The sequence below is a fragment of the Seriola aureovittata genome, chromosome 5 (assembly GCF_021018895.1).
Source record: "Seriola aureovittata isolate HTS-2021-v1 ecotype China chromosome 5, ASM2101889v1, whole genome shotgun sequence".
Lineage (NCBI taxonomy): Eukaryota > Metazoa > Chordata > Actinopteri > Carangiformes > Carangidae > Seriola > Seriola aureovittata.
The window spans coordinates 148,868-164,462 of NC_079368.1; the positions used below are offsets into that span (position 1 = coordinate 148,868).

At 41.2% G+C, this 15,595-nt stretch overlaps 1 protein-coding gene across 2 annotated transcripts in view; it reads left to right on the top strand.

The window, feature by feature from the left end:
- zfr (zinc finger RNA binding protein) overlaps positions 1–15,595 on the top strand; it is a 29,755-nt gene that overhangs the window by 7,316 nt on the left and 6,844 nt on the right. Inside the window, exons 4-16 of one of the 2 annotated variants that reach the window (XM_056376012.1) lie at positions 1,650–1,788; positions 2,311–2,529; positions 2,727–2,962; positions 3,244–3,447; positions 4,446–4,764; positions 7,669–7,862; positions 7,963–8,082; positions 8,264–8,409; positions 8,501–8,666; positions 10,814–11,016; positions 12,679–12,829; positions 13,094–13,235; positions 15,378–15,475. In XM_056376012.1, the coding sequence (XP_056231987.1) occupies positions 1,650–1,788; positions 2,311–2,529; positions 2,727–2,962; positions 3,244–3,447; positions 4,446–4,764; positions 7,669–7,862; positions 7,963–8,082; positions 8,264–8,409; positions 8,501–8,666; positions 10,814–11,016; positions 12,679–12,829; positions 13,094–13,235; positions 15,378–15,475 (2,337 nt within the window). The remainder of the gene's footprint in view (positions 1–1,649; positions 1,789–2,310; positions 2,530–2,726; positions 2,963–3,243; positions 3,448–4,445; positions 4,765–7,668; positions 7,863–7,962; positions 8,083–8,263; positions 8,410–8,500; positions 8,667–10,813; positions 11,017–12,678; positions 12,830–13,093; positions 13,236–15,377; positions 15,476–15,595) is intronic. The other variant, XR_008827817.1, reaches the window with a different exon arrangement.

Consider the following 15,595-nt stretch of genomic DNA (forward strand, 5'->3'; position numbering starts at 1 on the left):
TTCAAAATAAGACCCCTATCGATGTAAATGGACAGTCTAAATGAAACGCGACAGTACATGTAATCCGCTTGCTCCATCTGACCATTCTGGGTGTCGTATGAAACTAGAAAAAGCTACTCTTTCCATTTACAGCAAGCATAGCGTAGCCTAAGCTAACCAGCTCATGTCAGCCCCAAAGCAAACATGGGGCCATGGTCATTTTACATTTCACATGTCAAATAATGGGTTCATGACTAAATATTCCATCAAATCCCAACGCGGTTCTAATGTAAAGCAACCAATATTGTTTCCTTACCCAATCGTGGTATTTTGAGTCTATCCATACGATTTTCCAGTCAGTTGGCTGAGATGGGGGCCTGGATAGCAGAGACTGAGCCCCAAACCTCAATTTTATACAGTCTTTGTTGCCATCTAGCGCACAATTGGTGGTACTGCTGTTTTTAAAATCACAGCACTGTTGTTTTCTACATCTCAGGAGGTTTCGAACGGTATGTCACACTCCTGTGAGACTTGCTTCCTTGCAATACTAGACCCATGTAACACAAGGCCAATTCAACTTTTATTGTATTTTGAACTTTGTTTAAAGTATGTTTTATGTTTTCACTTTTACAATGTCTATGAAGTAGAATCATCATAATATAGCAATTTAGATGCCCTAGAAGAGATTCAGAGGCAAAATGGAAACAAAATTATACTTTTTTTTTTTTTTACACACACTGGTTGTGCACAATCTAGAATCTGATGATGCACAGGGTAAATGAAGTGACTTGGGCTTGTATTGTGTCTACATAGCCTCCTGTAGTGGAAATCATCAGTATTTTGTAATCAGATTTCCTTTTTCAAGAGGTAAAAAAAAAAAAAACCCTTTGGCACACATTGGCTATCCAAGTGTCCAAATGGAGAGTCAGCCTGGCCCCATCCCTACTTAAACCTTTGTAGAATTTGTGTGCTTTATGGTATTTCTACCTACATTGTTACAGTTGTTGTCATGAAGTTGATGAATGAAATCAGTGGCATCCCAGTGCATGGGACCATTGCGTTCATGGTGTTATCCACTGTCTGATTTAAAATAAATTCTAGGCGAGGAAATTCCTTTTTTTAATTTTTTCTTTGGTCTATCACAATTTACTCAGCTATAGTAACAGTCACAATGTTACTGACACATGGAATAAATTATCTCAGGTCTTACCTATCCATAGTGACCAAGCTCTTACATATGGATGTGATAGTTGTGGAGCTATTCTTGATCTATTTTGGGTATGTCTGTCTAGATGAGGCATACTCCCAACATCCTTAGGGCTTAACAGGTTCAAACTTTACTCACACTCCTTACTTGTCTCAGTAAGTGTAACTCTTTGGTTAAAAAATAATGAATCGGGAAAAACATGTGTAGGTGACGGAATAATTACTTGTACTCTGAAGGTCACATGATCTTCAGCATAATAACATTTCAATAACATTTGAGCTGTGAGCCAATGTATTTAAAACAAATACTGGTCAATGGATGGAATTTATCTACTTTACAGGTTCCTTTGATTTAAAACTGATATGTTTGGGGTGCGTCTTTTCCCAAGCTTTTAACATGTGGACAGTCGGAGCCGGGGATTGAACTGCCGACCCTGTAACTGTACCACTTTTGTCCTTTGCAGGACTCCTACTCCTATGTCCGGTCCACAGCTCCAGCTGTTGCCTATGACAGTAAGCAGTATTACCAACAGCCTACTGCTACAGCCGCTGTCGCTGCCGCACAGCCACAACCCAGCGTGGCAGACTCCTACTACCAGACAGGTAAGTACACTCAGCTAATGGTTCTCCTAATAATAAACTGACCGCTGAAAGTAATGCAGTTTAATACAACAGTCCCCCCATGAAGGTTATAATGTTCAGTTTTTGTTGAAACTGTGTCAGAAGTTTATTCAACTGGAGGTTATTATGCAAGGTGTATTAACAGGTTTTCAAGAAATGGTTTAATAACTTTGAGGGACATTAATCACTGTTATCATATTCACTGCAGTCCTATTGGACACAGTATTCCAGGATTGGAAATGAAAACGATGATTGAGATTACAGCACTGACTTTTCACTTTAATTTCAGGTAGTTAACATCCACATCACATAAATGTGTTACAGTTCTCAAAAAAGAGGGGTCCAAAGTAAGGCTGAACAATAAATTAAAAAAATGTCCTATTATCAATCTGGCCAGTGCTATATCCAAATCGCAGGAGCTGCCTTTTTTCTTTTCTTTTTCTTAAAAGGTAAAATGTCAAAACACATCATTATCAATGATGTATGTCACTTTGTGTCTTGTAGCCCCCAAACCAGGATATAGCCAGGGGGTAACATCATACACTCAGAGCCAGCAGACTCGACAGGTGACCGTGATAAAACCAGCTGCTCCCAGTCCAGCGTCATCCACCTTCTCCATCTACCCGGTGACCTCCACGGTCCAGCCTGTGGCTGCTGCCGCCTCTGTGGTCCCCTCCTACTCCCAAAGTCCAACGTACAGCACAAACGCTGTCACCTACTCTGGTGAGTTGCATTTGAACTGCCCGTCGATATTCTGTTTTCTTGAGAGTGTAGCCAGATCAGTACATCTACCATGAATTTTCTTTAATTATTTTTTTTTTTATTTTTTTTTAGGAGTTTGAAGTTGTATTTTCTAATTAACAAAGGTAAGACAACAGTGAGTAGATTTTAGGTATCCATTCATTTATCCTTCTTGTCAGGAACTTCATACTCGGGCTACGAAGCAGCTGTTTACTCAGCAGCCTCCAGCTACTACCAGCAGCAGCAGCAGCAAAAACAGGCCGTGGCAGCTGTAGCAGCGACGGCAGCATGGACGGGGAACTCCTTCACCAAGAAACCCCCTTTTCAGAGTAAACAGCTTAGACCCAAGCAGCCACCCAAACCCCCCCAGATCCACTATTGCGACGTCTGTAAGATCAGCTGTGCCGGCCCCCAGGTGAGTCCAGAGTGCTCAGCAGGAAGCACAAATGTTTTTCATGTGAAAGGTTTGACATTGTGAGATGAACTGTGGCTTTAACATGTCCATGCAGACTGACTGTGAAGATGATCCTCTCACGTCTAACACACAAACCTCATCATCCTCTCAAATACTGACTGATCCACTGGATCCGTCCCATCTTATTGCTTCAATTGCTGTTGGTCAATACATTCATTCATGTCCCAAATGGATATTATCAGTCACTGCAGCTACTCTCTGTCTCCCTCTGAACACTGAAGACTTACAAGGAGCATCTGGAAGGACAGAAGCACAAGAAGAAGGAGGCAGCACTGAAGGTTTCCCAGAGCAGCAGCAACAGTGGTACTGCTGGAGGGGTGTTAGCCCGCAATGCTCAGAACCAGCTCCGCTGTGAACTGTGCGATGTTTCCTGCACTGGTGCCGACGCTTATGCTGCCCATATCCGTGGAGCCAAGCACCAGAAGGTATGGGCATGAGTTAGGGGCTCAGGGTGGTGCTAACCTAAATCACTTTGAATCTAACATGCAGTACAACAAGATTTCATTCTTTTTGTGTCTGTGCCAAAAACTACTTTATAATATTAATTGTTGCCAAAATTTCTCAGTTGCAAAACATGGGGTGCAGCTCCATCCACTATAACACTTACAGACTGGTATACGTTGCTCACTAACTGAACCTGCATGTTTGGTCTTTAGAGGGAAACTGGAACACCCACAGAAACCGACACAGATGTCTTAAAGTGTTAGTTGTGGTTATTTGACGTGGGGGTGTGTGAGGAACTGATGTATACTTTAGTGCGTTATCTGCAGTAGATTCAGATCAGTATGCTATGTGCAAAAAAACATGCCCACAGTAAAAGTGTGGCTTAATTTTAATATTTTCACCACTTCATCTTCAAACAGCCCTTCACTTTGGAATGCATAAAGCACACCTACAGCGTACACTGTATTACTCCACAAATCAGCAGTTTGAGTGAGACAGATGAGCGTGCACAGGAACATGTACCATTCAACGGTTTAGAAAAAGCAGTTCCACAGTATAAGACTGTTTGACATCAGATAAAGATGTGAAAATATTAGAAATAATTTGTACGCTTCAACTGATGAAAAACTGAGCTTTTTTTTTTTTTTTTTTTTTTCCTGATGTCCCTGTCCACAGCAGCTCATCACTCAGCTTTTCTGAATCTACTGCAGCTAACTGATAGATCAGTACCTCACACAACCCATGTAAATAACATGAATTATCACACTCTACAGAAGAGGGGTTAAACTGATTTTTTTTTTTTTTTTTTTTTTTTTTTTTTTTTTTTTTTATGAAATAATTTAAAAATAAGGAAAGAAACTTTCCTTTTGAAGAGGTAAATAAATGAAATTGTTGGGAATCATTAGTCTGTGTTGTCAATGTTACATGGAAACCTCAGACCTACTACATACTTGCTCTTTGCTCTGAACTTTCCCTCCAGGTTGTGAAGCTTCATACCAAACTTGGTAAACCCATTCCGTCTACTGAGCCAAGCATGATCACTCAGGCATCGTCCTCCACCACAGCTGCCACCAGCAAAACCACCACAGCCACCCCAAGCAGCTCCAGCACCACCAGTTCCCTCTGCGCGGCCACCTCCTCCTCCCCTGCCAACAGCTCCAGCCCCCCCTACCTGAAACCTGTCAACATTGTCAGCAGTGGTGCTGTGGGCGGCAAAAACCCGTTAGCCAGTAACCTCTCTGCTGCCAGCTCCGGCTCAGCTGGGAAGAAAGTCAACACGCCCAAGATCAATTTTGTTGGTTAGTAAACACGTGTTGCAAGTGCAGCACATTTGAGTCATTGTTACACACACACACACACACACACACACACACACACACACACACACACACACACACACACCCTGTGTGTGAGGGGCGGGTCAGCGCTGTCACACACACTGGAGCACTGCAAAAAACACACACATCCAGTGAAAGTTTGTCACACACAGATGGAGAAATGTTCAGTTGTCGACCGACTAGCTTGTAGCTCATCCATCAGGTGTGTCTTGTAGCTGCAGCCTGGAGCACAGAGTTAACTACATTATAGAATGTGGGTTAATGATGAAAACTGCCCATTATTCTGCTGATTGTTCTAGTTGTGTTGTTAAATTCAATCTGACCAGTCCAGTTTACTGTCCAGCTGCACACCTAGGTATTTAAAAGTATGCACTACCTCGATGACCTGCCCTCTGGCTGAAGGGTGGGCGTAGAACTTTGAAAGTTGATGACCATCTCCTTGGTCTTGGAGGTGTTCAGAAGGAGGCAGTTCTTGTCGCTCCATTCACTGAAGGCCCCAGTGCTGCTCATCACTGTCCCTGAGACATATTTACCCAGCCTGCCGTACTGTGGTCGTCTTGTCAGGTAATCCACCCCCATCCCTTCCAGCTTGCCTTTAAGAGTGCGGGGTTGGATGGTGTTAAATGCACTTGAAAAATCAAAGAACATAATTCTCATTTAACTACCTGGCTCATCCAAGTAAGAATGGGCCTGTAGGAGCATGTAAAGGGCTGCATCATTCACTCCAATATGTTCTTTGTAGGTGAACTGTAGGGGGTCAAGTGCATGTTCAACCTGTGGCCTCAAAAGGTGGAGAAGCAGCTGCTCCAGGGTCTTAATGATGTGTGATGTGAGGGCCACCAGTCTGTAGTCATTTATCTCAGCTGGTCACCCTACTTTAGGTACTGGAACAAGACATGATTTTTTTCCACAGGACCGGGACCCTCCCTATTTGTAGGCTTAAGTTAAAGATCATCTGGAGAGGCTCAACCAGCTGGGCTGCACAGTCCTTTAACAGCCTCTGACACACACCATCCGGACCTGTTGCCTTTCCAGGACATAGCCTCTTGAGCTCGGCCCTCACATCCTCTGCTGTAAGGGACAGGAGACTTGACCCCAGTTTGGAGGGAGTTGCAGCTGCAGTGTCAGGTTGTAAAGGAGATGCTGTAGGAGAAGCTGTAGCTGAAGCAGTGGGAGAGAGAACAGGTGAAGCTGTGTCAAACCTGTTGTAGAACAGGTTGAACTCATTGTCCACATCACCTGATGTTGCCTGGCTGTTCTTCTCTTTATAGCCAGTGATGGTCCTCATCCCCTTCCCCACCTCTCTGGTATTGTTGTGTTGCAGCTACTTTCCTTTTGTAGTCCTCCTTTGCCTGCTTTAATCTCCTCTTCAACTCATGTTACACACACCTGAGCTTCTCCCTGTCTAGGCCCCCATTTTCTGGTTGAAGTGGGTGTTGATGTTACTGGTGATCCAGGGTTTGTTGTTTGGAAAGCAGTGTACACTCCTTGCTGGTATTACAGAAGTTAATGTAGTCCATGGTACATTCAACCATTCAAGGTTAGGGTCCTTGCTGTTATCATTTCCCTGTGACTCCAACAGTACATTCCAATCTGTGCACTCAAAACGGCCTTTTAGAGTCTCACTGGCCTCTGGGGTCCAGTTCCTGAATCAGCAGGTGGTTGCAGCCTGCCTCAGTACACAGGACTTTTAGCAAGGCTGAAGAAAAATCTGATTATGATTTGATCTGCCAAGTGGTGGTAGAGCTGAAGCTGTGTAGGCCTCCTTGACATTTGCATACAACAGATCAAGTGTCTTATTTTCCCTTGTGGGACAGTCAACATACTGAGTGAAGCCAGTCAGGTGAGTGTGACATAGTTAAAATCCCCCAATATAACAATGAATGCATCAGGGTGCTGGGTCTGTACTCTTACAACAGTCTTGTGAATGATGTCACACATGACTGCAGGCTCTGATTCTGTTTGAATGTAAACAACAATGGTGACAATGTTTGAGAACTCCCTCTGTACTGCCAACAGTTCAATATTCCAACAGTAGATCTTCTCCTTCACTGTGATATGACCAGGGTTGCATCATCTATTGTTCACAAGCAGAACCAGTGCACCTTTTATTATTCCAACTTGCTCTGGTGTCTGTCCACTCATACTGCAGTGAAGCCAGGTAAATCCACACAGCGGTTGGGAGTGTTGTCGTTTAACCAGGTCTCTGTGAAACATATGAGACTACACTCACGATATACGAGTGTGTGTGTCACATTGTGACATTTTTACTCCCTAATATCCACATCGGACCCAAAAATCCAATATCGGTCGGGCTCTAGCTCTGTCTCTCTACATAGTTTACAGGTTACTGAATGTTGGATTTCTTTTCATAATTAATTTCTGATTTATTTTTGACAGAAAACGTCTCAAATGTTTCTGTCTCCACATGCTGTGGTTAAATTTATTTATGTTTATGTCTATCATATTCAGATTCAGACATTGAAACTATAGTGGAAGGCATTTTTTTACGTAATGTTGCTGGTATGATGCCAGTATGACATCAACGGGTCTTTTCTGTGTCCATTTTTACTGAAAGACGGCAAATCTCTAGGTCACACGACACAGCTGTGCGTGTGTTCACTCTAACCCGTTAACATGGACAGTGAAATGAAAACGAAGACATCCACAGCTGCCATGCACCACCATGCGGCCAGTGTGTTCCTGGCATATGATACTTGTCATGTCAGACATATTAACCACGATGAAAATTCCTCCTCACAGAGCCATCTTAAAGCAGTTAGTCTTTTTGTTATCAAGGACCAGTCGGACCAGTGTTTAACAGTCACAGTATGAATAATCTACATTGTTATTTCTGAAATGCAGGTGGAAATAAATTACAGACCACAGTGAAGATGGAAGACACCAGAGTGGAGACCAAAGTGGAGACTTCTAAACCTGCGACACCTTCTTCAGTTACTCAGGACTCCAAGGCTGAAGTGTCAGATTCTCTGTCCACATCGGCCCTGGCTGGACTGCAGAGTGACGTCCAGCCTGTCGGTCATGACTATGTTGAGGAAGTAAGTTCTCACAGACCCTAAGCATGGGCTTGAGCCTACCTAAACCTCTGAAATAGAAACACATTTAGATCTTGAGAGTAATATGTGAATTTTATTTTAGGTCAGAAACGACGAAGGCAAAGTCATCCGCTTCCACTGCAAGCTGTGTGAATGTAGTTTCAATGATCCAAACGCAAAGGAAATGCATCTTAAAGGTCGAAGGCATCGCCTGCAATACAAGGTTTGTAGCTTGAGTTGAGTTGCACTGCTCCACCATAGTGTATTCATCAGGTGTCTCAGAGCATGAAATGTAGCAGCAGTTATATATGAAGAAGCTCTGAGAGTGTTGCAACTTTGACTGGTTGGCGGAGTAATACAACTTCAAGGCTGTAATTCTAGTTTTTATGCGTTTTGTTCTATAGAAAAAGGTGAACCCAGATCTGCAGGTGGAGGTGAAGCCCAGCATCCGAGCCAGAAAGATTCAAGAGGAGAAGATGAGAAAGCAGATGCAGAAAGAGGAGTACTGGAGAAGAAGAGAGGAGGAGGAGCGCTGGAGGATGGAGATGCGGTATGGTTACAGTCATTTCTCATCAATGGTTAAGGTAATGATGTATCTGAAAAAGTTGAACGTGGAGAGGAGCTGTGGTTTATGTTTTCAGGCGTTACGAAGAAGACATGTACTGGAGACGTATGGAAGAGGAGCAGCATCACTGGGACGACCGCCGTCGTTTGCCAGATGGAGGGTATCCACAGGGGCCTCCTGGCCCACCTGGTCTACTGGGAGTCCGGCCTGGAATGCCTGGCTTGCAGCCTCAGGGTCCTGTGGTAGGTCTTGATGATGATACCAATACGGATATGTGGGGACCTTAAGTTTGTATCACTTCACATTTAACTTGAGGAAATTGTTTGGGTTTTCTAAGTCTTGCCCCCTTGTAACCCCACAAACTATTACTTTCCTACCAATCTTCATTACTTTCCTGGTTGATGATTTGTAAACCACACATCAGTGTCAATGTCATCAGAGGAGTTTGGCTTTGGCTTTGGTCATTTTTCTTTACTTTTTACTTTTTAGTTTACTTTAGTGAGTAGTCTGACATGAAATAGAGATGTCAGAATATGAGTCTGTCATAATGTGTGTTTCTGCCACTTCTCTATCAAGGATTTATCTTCCTCATGCTCACAACAGAAACTATCTCTGTTTTGAGATACATAGATGCAAAATAAACATCAAACCTTGTCACCCAGCTCTCTCATACCTGCATGTAGAAATGTGATTCAAACTATAAAACGGAGGAAAACTTCTGCTCTCTCAAAAAGACAGGAACTTTTTTTACATAACATATAAACTTTTCACACTGTGAGCACTCAAAGGAGGAGTGCAAATCACGTTTTCTTCCAAGTTAGAGTGAAAGCGTCAGTTGGCTAGAGTGCGTGAAGCAGTAAAAAATAACCTTTATTTTTATTTTTAACTCGAGCTCGTGGCCAAACCGTAAAAAGGAGACAAATAATTCTTTCTGAAAATGCAGACATAGTTGTTGGGATTCATAAAATGTAACTTTGACAGGCAGGGTCTGCACAAAATTTAAACGGGGGGGTGCCGAGTCCGGCAGCAATACCTGTCTCACTCTCATTGACACCTAATGTAATCGTCTTTTTTTTTTTTTTTTTTTTTTTTTTCAAAAGAATATCTCTCTGTCTTCGCACTGAGCTTACTCACTCATTTTAAGGAATATCTAAATAAAATAGAGACTGTAGAAACTTCTGGCTTCAGTGTCTGGCACGGTCTTTTCGGTTTATGAAAAGAAGTAACGGTTTTCTCATAATTTGCAGTTGTTTGAAGCCATGTAGAAGCCAAATTCTGAGCAGACTTTCACATTGCCATGGCAACGGCAGCTCCTGACCTGTGTGTGCGTGCGTGCGTGCGCCTAGCAACCAGATAACCAACTCTCCAAGCTCTGCTAGCTTTACATTAGCCGCATGTTGGGTCTTAAATTACATTTAGTTAGGTCTTAAATATGTAAGTCCATTTACTGCTTCCTTCGTTGCTTTTTTTTTTGTTGTTGTTAAAAGAGTGAATGAAGTTGTGACGGTCTCCGCTGAGACAGAGGAGAGGAGAAGCTACTAGCCCTCTCTCGCTGTCACTTCTAGTCGCGTTGCTCTCCTCCCCAGTAATGTTAAATTTAGCACAGAAAAAAACATAATAGTGGTAATTTAAATAGCGGTTCATGGGATTTATTAACCCTCAGGGGTCCCTCTGTCCTATTTTGGACATTTTCTTCACTTTTCTTTTTTGATTTGCTGATCATTTTGGCTGTGTTACAGCTGAAGGTTTGGATTTCTGCAAGAAAGTGTCTTTTTTGACATATTTTTAAAATCTAATGTCAGTTACTGTTACAGGTCTATTATACACTGGTAACACATTTTGTACCCTCTGGGGTTCCTCACGTCCAAAAAAGGACACACAAAGAAAATGCTATAAAATTATCATATATCAATATTTTTTTTTCTGCTTTTATTGCATAGATCTCTTAAACCACTTCAGTTCTGCTCAAACCTACCAAATGTTTATTAGTTTTCAGGATTTTAACCCTTTAAATGCCAGTTTGAAGACATGTCGCCTCTTGTTTTATTAAAAAAAAAAAAACAACACAGAATATGAGCTATTTCCCACATAATACATGATGGAGGGATGTGACATTGTTTTATATCAGAGTCTTTTATATTAAGACATTTCTCAAAACCAGAGTATGATCAGGGTGACTTTTGAACACTGGAAATAAATCATGTACTCATCCCGGCAGTAGCCCCCGTGGCACTCAAAATTTCCCTGGAATTTTCTAATTAAATTAATAATGTTCGTTTTAAGCTTTAGTTGTGATGCACTTTATATCAACAAGATGTGTGGCGTGTAAATTATATCATTATCTTTGAGAAGTGTCGGAAACATCATAATCCATAACTCTGTCTTTCAGCCCCCCCGTCGGCCTGACTCTTCAGATGATCGCTACGTCATGACCAAGCATGCAGCCATCTACCCCTCAGAAGACGAGCTCCAGTCTATCCAGAAGATTGTGTCGATCACAGAACGAGCCCTCAAACTGGTTTCGGACATAATCACAGATCAGGACAAGGCCAATGAAGAGGACAAAGAGAAAAAGGAATCCTGTAAAGACAGGTGTTACATCTGGGCTGCTCTTACATTTCAAGTTGTCTACTGAACAGTTAGCGTTAGAACTGTTAGCAGTGATGTTAGAACTGTTAGCAGTGATGTTAGAACTTTTATCAGTGATGTTGGAACAGTTAGCAGTGTCATAAAAACTGTTAGCAGTGATGTTAGGACAGTTAACAGGAACGTTCGGACAGTTAGCCTCTCTTTGCACAGAAATACACTTTCTTGTCCTCAAGCAAATACTGTACTCTGAAACAGAGTCCTGCAAAGATCCCGTTTTGCAAACCTTTCCTTGCCAGGTTAACTGCACAGCTGAGTACAGAGCTGAGTACAGAACTGACCCATTACTGCCAGAACTGTAAAAACATGTTAACAAAAGAACCAGCTCTGCATAAACAAACACATCTGCAACTAGGAAGAAATAGGACATTCAGTGTTTCTCATGCCTGTGTACATCATGAGTCACTAAATGCTCCATGATAGCAAATACAATCTCAACAGTACACTTTAGCAAGACAAGCTACGGTAGAGCCCAGTGTCACACACAAACATCTCCCAATCCGTAGATTTACACACAAAAATAAAAATATAGCTTCTTCAAAACAGTTTACACATTTACATTACCTGTGTTTTTAACTCAACCCCACATTTATGACCAAACACAGTGCAGAGTGAGTGCAAACCCTCCTGAGAAATATTCTGAAACGAAAAAGGAGTAAACGCACTGGAGGTGCAGCAAGTGCAGTTTGGAAAATAAAATGCTTCCAGCGATAAACTCCAGCATTTACCTTATTAGGTAGGTGTCAGATCATTTAGAAAATGACACACCTCCATGTAAAATCAGCTCCTGCATTGTTTCCCTTTTTGCTGTAGTTTCTGTGGTTGCCATGGTTACATGTAAGCTGCAGCAGAGTTGTTGAAAAGGTTCAATCATAATGAGCTCCTTCTCCAGCTTCTATTTATGCAGCCATAGAGAGCGGGGAATGACAAGCAGCGGCAGTTGCTAGGTAGTACACTAAATTGGTTACTGTTGTACCTGTTTTTTATACCTTTTACAGACACAGGATTGGACATAAACAGGAAGAAAACAGAAAAGCAGTAGAAGGAAACAAATTAGGTTTTATTTGACTCTATGAAAGTCTAAATGAGAAGGGCGTTTTCACAAAAGCCAGGACAATTCGTGTCCCGGGAAAGAATACAGTTGCTCAAAAAAGAATAATACCAGGAAAACCAGGAGGGGTGGTGGACCTACACAAGCTTAATCACTCGATCAAAATTGGACCAAAATGGAGACTTGAGACTTATTTGGAAGACAATTCAATGAATATGATGAGTAATATTTACAAAATTTACAGCCATTTATAAAGGTTTAGGCAGAACAATAATTTCATGATTTACATTTGTTATACTGTTAATTGTAAATTTTTTCTGTCTTCTGGTATCAGTATTTTTTTTTTTTTTTTTTTAAATCATGGTCTCAGTTTCAGAATCATTAAACCCATTACTCATAGGTCTAATTCTTCTTTTTTCAAGTAGGAATATACATTTTTTTTTAATTTATTTCAATAACGCAATGAAATTTTGTATTTGAATGTATTTAACGGTTCAGTATGATGGCATTTTAATTTTTCTTTTACATATTTCCTCATCTTCCCTGTAACCGTGTAGAGCCCTGAAGGGAGTGATGAGGGTCGGAGTCCTAGCCAAAGGCCTCCTTCTTCGTGGAGACAAAAATGTCAACCTGGTCCTGCTCTGCTTGGAGAAGCCAACCAAGGGCCTCCTCACACGCATTGTGGAGCACCTCCCCAAACAACTATCAGTACTATCTTTACTACTGTCACACCACAATTCATTTCTCCAGTGGCCACTTTAATTGGTAATGCCTCAGGCTCTCTCGGACCTCTCTGCCTTTGATTGGTTCATGTGGAAAGTGGTCCACCACTTTCCACATAAACTAATAACTGTTCCTATCAAAGTGCCCACTGAGTGTAGATGACAACAACTGGGTGTGCACCATTCACTTTGAGAAAAGATTGCCAACTACTTGTATGTACAGTGAACTTTGAAAAAAATTTTCTTCCAGATCGTAACACCAGAAAAATATGAGGTGAAGGGATCTGTCCAGGAAGCAGCCATCATTCTGACGTCCTGTACCGAGCCCAAGATGCAAGTGACAATCACACTGACTTCACCTGTCATCAGAGAGGAAAATGGCCGGGATGGAGGTTGGGAAATCCATCACAGCCATTCCCATTGCACCTCTTTTCTTGTCTTTCTGCTCTCTCTCTATGAAATCAGTTTCAATATGTTGGTTGATACCCTGAAGAGCACTGTGCTGCTGGCACACCACAGAGATCCTTATGTTGGGCTTTGAATCAAAATCACTCTGGCACCTTGCACTTCATGTTCGATTCATTTCGGATTCATAAAATCAGAAATGACGGGGCAGCCAAGAAGTGCAAGCTCATTATATTTAATAACTTCAGTTGTGGTCTCTTTTTTTTTTTTTTTTTTTTTTTTTTTTTTTTTTTTTTTAATGAGACATTAGACTTGGATAATCTGCTGTTATTGGTCTAAAGTGGGAGCCCATGAGAGACCCCCAACTTAGCTTTTTTTCTCGGTGAATGCTCTTTCTAGTTATGTACACAAGTTGACTTTTAGTGTAAAATGAAAGAGGTTTGTGCCAGCAGTATTGCTCTCACGCTTTTTGCTCTGTAACTCTTACCTCTCAAATGCTATCTTTATCCTCTTAAACAAGCATGATCAGTGTTTGCATTGTGTTAAGTCTAGTTATTCCCAGGTGAGATTCTATTTTGTTTCCTGTGTTACAGGGGATTTTGTTTCCATTTTACTGTTGGCCACAATCAATGGGAGACTGCAATACAGTATCTTCTGTCCAAATTTTCTTTGAGATGAGGTGTCAAAATAAAAGACGACTCCTGCAGAGGAGGAACAACAGGATACACTTCTGTTCCTCAAATTTAATTTGGAATTAATTGTGCTAAGACAGTTTGAATTTTGCAACACTCTCTAAACCAAGATTTGGCTGAAGGCAGAGGAAATTGGATGTTATTTTCCCACAGGAAACAAATCTTCCTTTTGTGTCCTGGTGAACAGTTCACCATGCTGAGGTCCCCTGTTCTGAAGTGCTCCCCTGAGTTGATTGACACCTTCTTTTATGCACATAGGACTCAAAATTGGCCTCTACAGGAGACATTTACTCTGATTCAGCCTTTGGCAAGTTTTTGTCATTTTGATTTCACTGACAGTAGAAAGATGGTGTCAGGCAATTTGAAGACTTTTCTCTTTTGAATTAATTGACAAGAGAAAGATGAAGGTGAATCATATTGTGTAATATTGTTTTGAAATCTGATTATTTCAAATGATTCTTAGGGGAGTATTGTTTAGTGTTTGGGTAAGAAGGCTATGACAGAGGAATCTATGGTTGGACCTGAGTACAGCCTTTGGTACAATGATTGTTGGGGTCTTATTCCAACCTACTGATGTTAGGTATGCATGCAGTGATATCCTAACCCCTTTTGTTTGCTGGTAGTTCTCATGTTTTTTTTTTCTCTTCTTCAGCACCCATTGCTTCTTCCTTTTTTTTTTATATACGTAGTAATATAAGTCCAACACAAAGATGCCTTTTATTTCTCTGAACAAAATTTCCAGTACACTGTCCCATCAGAGGTTTAGTAAGGCCCAACAGCTTCGGAAGGATTTTTGACCAAGGTTTTCTCACATCCCAAAAACTTTGCCACACCTACTATTGCCATGCCACTTTTTTATCAGGTCACTCACTATTAGCCATTTGCCCTTTCTTTCTCTGCACCAAGTTCATACCAATCATCATTTGTCACAGATTCCTGCCTCTGTTTTTAGTTGTTTGAGTGAAGAAAATCTACTAAAATCCCAAATTGCCATGGTACTCACCAAGGAAACACAATTACCTGATAAAATGGTATTGGCTTCAAAACATTTGTGATCCTAAACTCATGTTGCTTTCAAAACACATTAGTTTATCTTCAATGTTGAGTCAGTAAATTCATATTTCTTTTAGAGAGTATAATGACTTAACATATTGCACGTTGTCAATCTGTACCTCTCGACTTAGTGTGACAATGCGTTGAGTTGTGTAGTCAGGTTGTTTTTTTTTTTGTTTGTTTTTGTTTGTATTTTTTTTTTTTTTTTTTTTTTTTTTTTTTTTTTTAGTGTCGGTAACCTTTTACAAAGAAGCAACCAATTGTAGGTTGTCAAGGAAAAGAACATTGGTATGTGTGGCATTGTGTTTGTTTTTTGCCAGCCTCGCTGACCTGGTCAAACACCCATTCCTCATCACCATTTTGACACTTCAAATCCATTTTTAGATGTAACCTCGGGTATGGTGAAAGACCCAGCGGACGTCTTGGACAGGCAAAAATGCCTTGACGCTCTGGCTGCTCTGCGCCACGCTAAGTGGTTCCAGGTTCGGAACATCATTTTACTTTCTTTTTGTAGCCTTATGAGATGCATTATTTATTTGTTTATTTGTATTTTACACATTTGGTTTTTGTTTTATGATAATGAGGAAAAATATTACTATCTG